Genomic DNA, 880 nt, shown 5'->3' with positions numbered 1-880 from the left:
ATGGGCTTCTTTCAGTTTTTGTCTACCAAATCCACTCACAAGGCTTTGGTCGGCCTAAGGCTAAAGTCGAAGACACTTGACCAAGGTGCTATGCAGTGGGATTGAACCCAGAACCATGTGGTTGGGAAGCAAGCTTCTTACCACACAGCCATGCCTGTGCCTATTGTTTAATATTGAATGTGAACATCCTTGTTTCAGAAAAATTGGTGATCTACCATGGCTTTGGAACCAAAGATTCCAGAAAAACATCAGTGTTGTACCAGTATTATAATTCTTGTTTTCTCTTCTTCCAGTGTGTTTTTTTTTTCTTTATAAATTTTTTCTTTTCTTTTTTCTTTTTCTTTTTAGGTTTTTTATGCGATACCTACGGGAGTTATGATTACAGCTTTTACGCCTCCGGAGCGTTTGTCATTCTGTCAGGCCTGATACTCATACCGACTCCTTATTTACGCAGCTGGGTTCTCACAAAACAGAAAAAGGAGACCCAGAACAAAACCCAACAGCAAGAACCTTCCACATCGAAGTTAATCAAACGCAAGGTTTTGTCTCAGATGGAAACGGTTGTTTGAAGAATACATCAAGAAAACAAAGAAATTAACAAACGAAACAAAAAAACAAAAAATTAATTAAAAAGAAAACGGAAAAAAATACATATAATCAAATCGGTGAAAAAAAATATATTCAAAAAAAAAGTTTCAAAAATAAATAAAACAACCATAATAATAATAATAATAATAATAATAATAATAATAATAATAATGAAGATGATAACGGCTACGACAGCAAATGCTTAAGGAATATCCACCCAAACAGCGGAACATATATATATATGTAAATTCTTAATGAGCACAATTATCAGTTTTTTTTTTTTTTTTTTTTT

The 880-nt window shown here is 33.0% G+C and overlaps 1 protein-coding gene across 6 annotated transcripts in view; it reads left to right on the top strand.

Annotated features, from left to right (window-relative positions):
* Positions 1-880, top strand: part of LOC106868625 (monocarboxylate transporter 12) — a 57,075-nt gene extending 56,195 nt beyond the window's left edge. For all 6 annotated transcript variants that reach the window (XM_014913971.2, XM_014913969.2, XM_014913970.2 and 3 more), the window contains one exon: positions 349-880. In XM_014913971.2, coding sequence (XP_014769457.1) covers positions 349-569 — 221 coding nt within the window. In that variant the 3' untranslated portion in view covers positions 570-880. The remainder of the gene's footprint in view (positions 1-348) is intronic.

Source organism: Octopus bimaculoides, chromosome 21 (genome assembly GCF_001194135.2).
Source record: "Octopus bimaculoides isolate UCB-OBI-ISO-001 chromosome 21, ASM119413v2, whole genome shotgun sequence".
NCBI lineage: Eukaryota > Metazoa > Mollusca > Cephalopoda > Octopoda > Octopodidae > Octopus > Octopus bimaculoides.
This window is presented reverse-complemented; position numbering and strand designations above follow the sequence as displayed.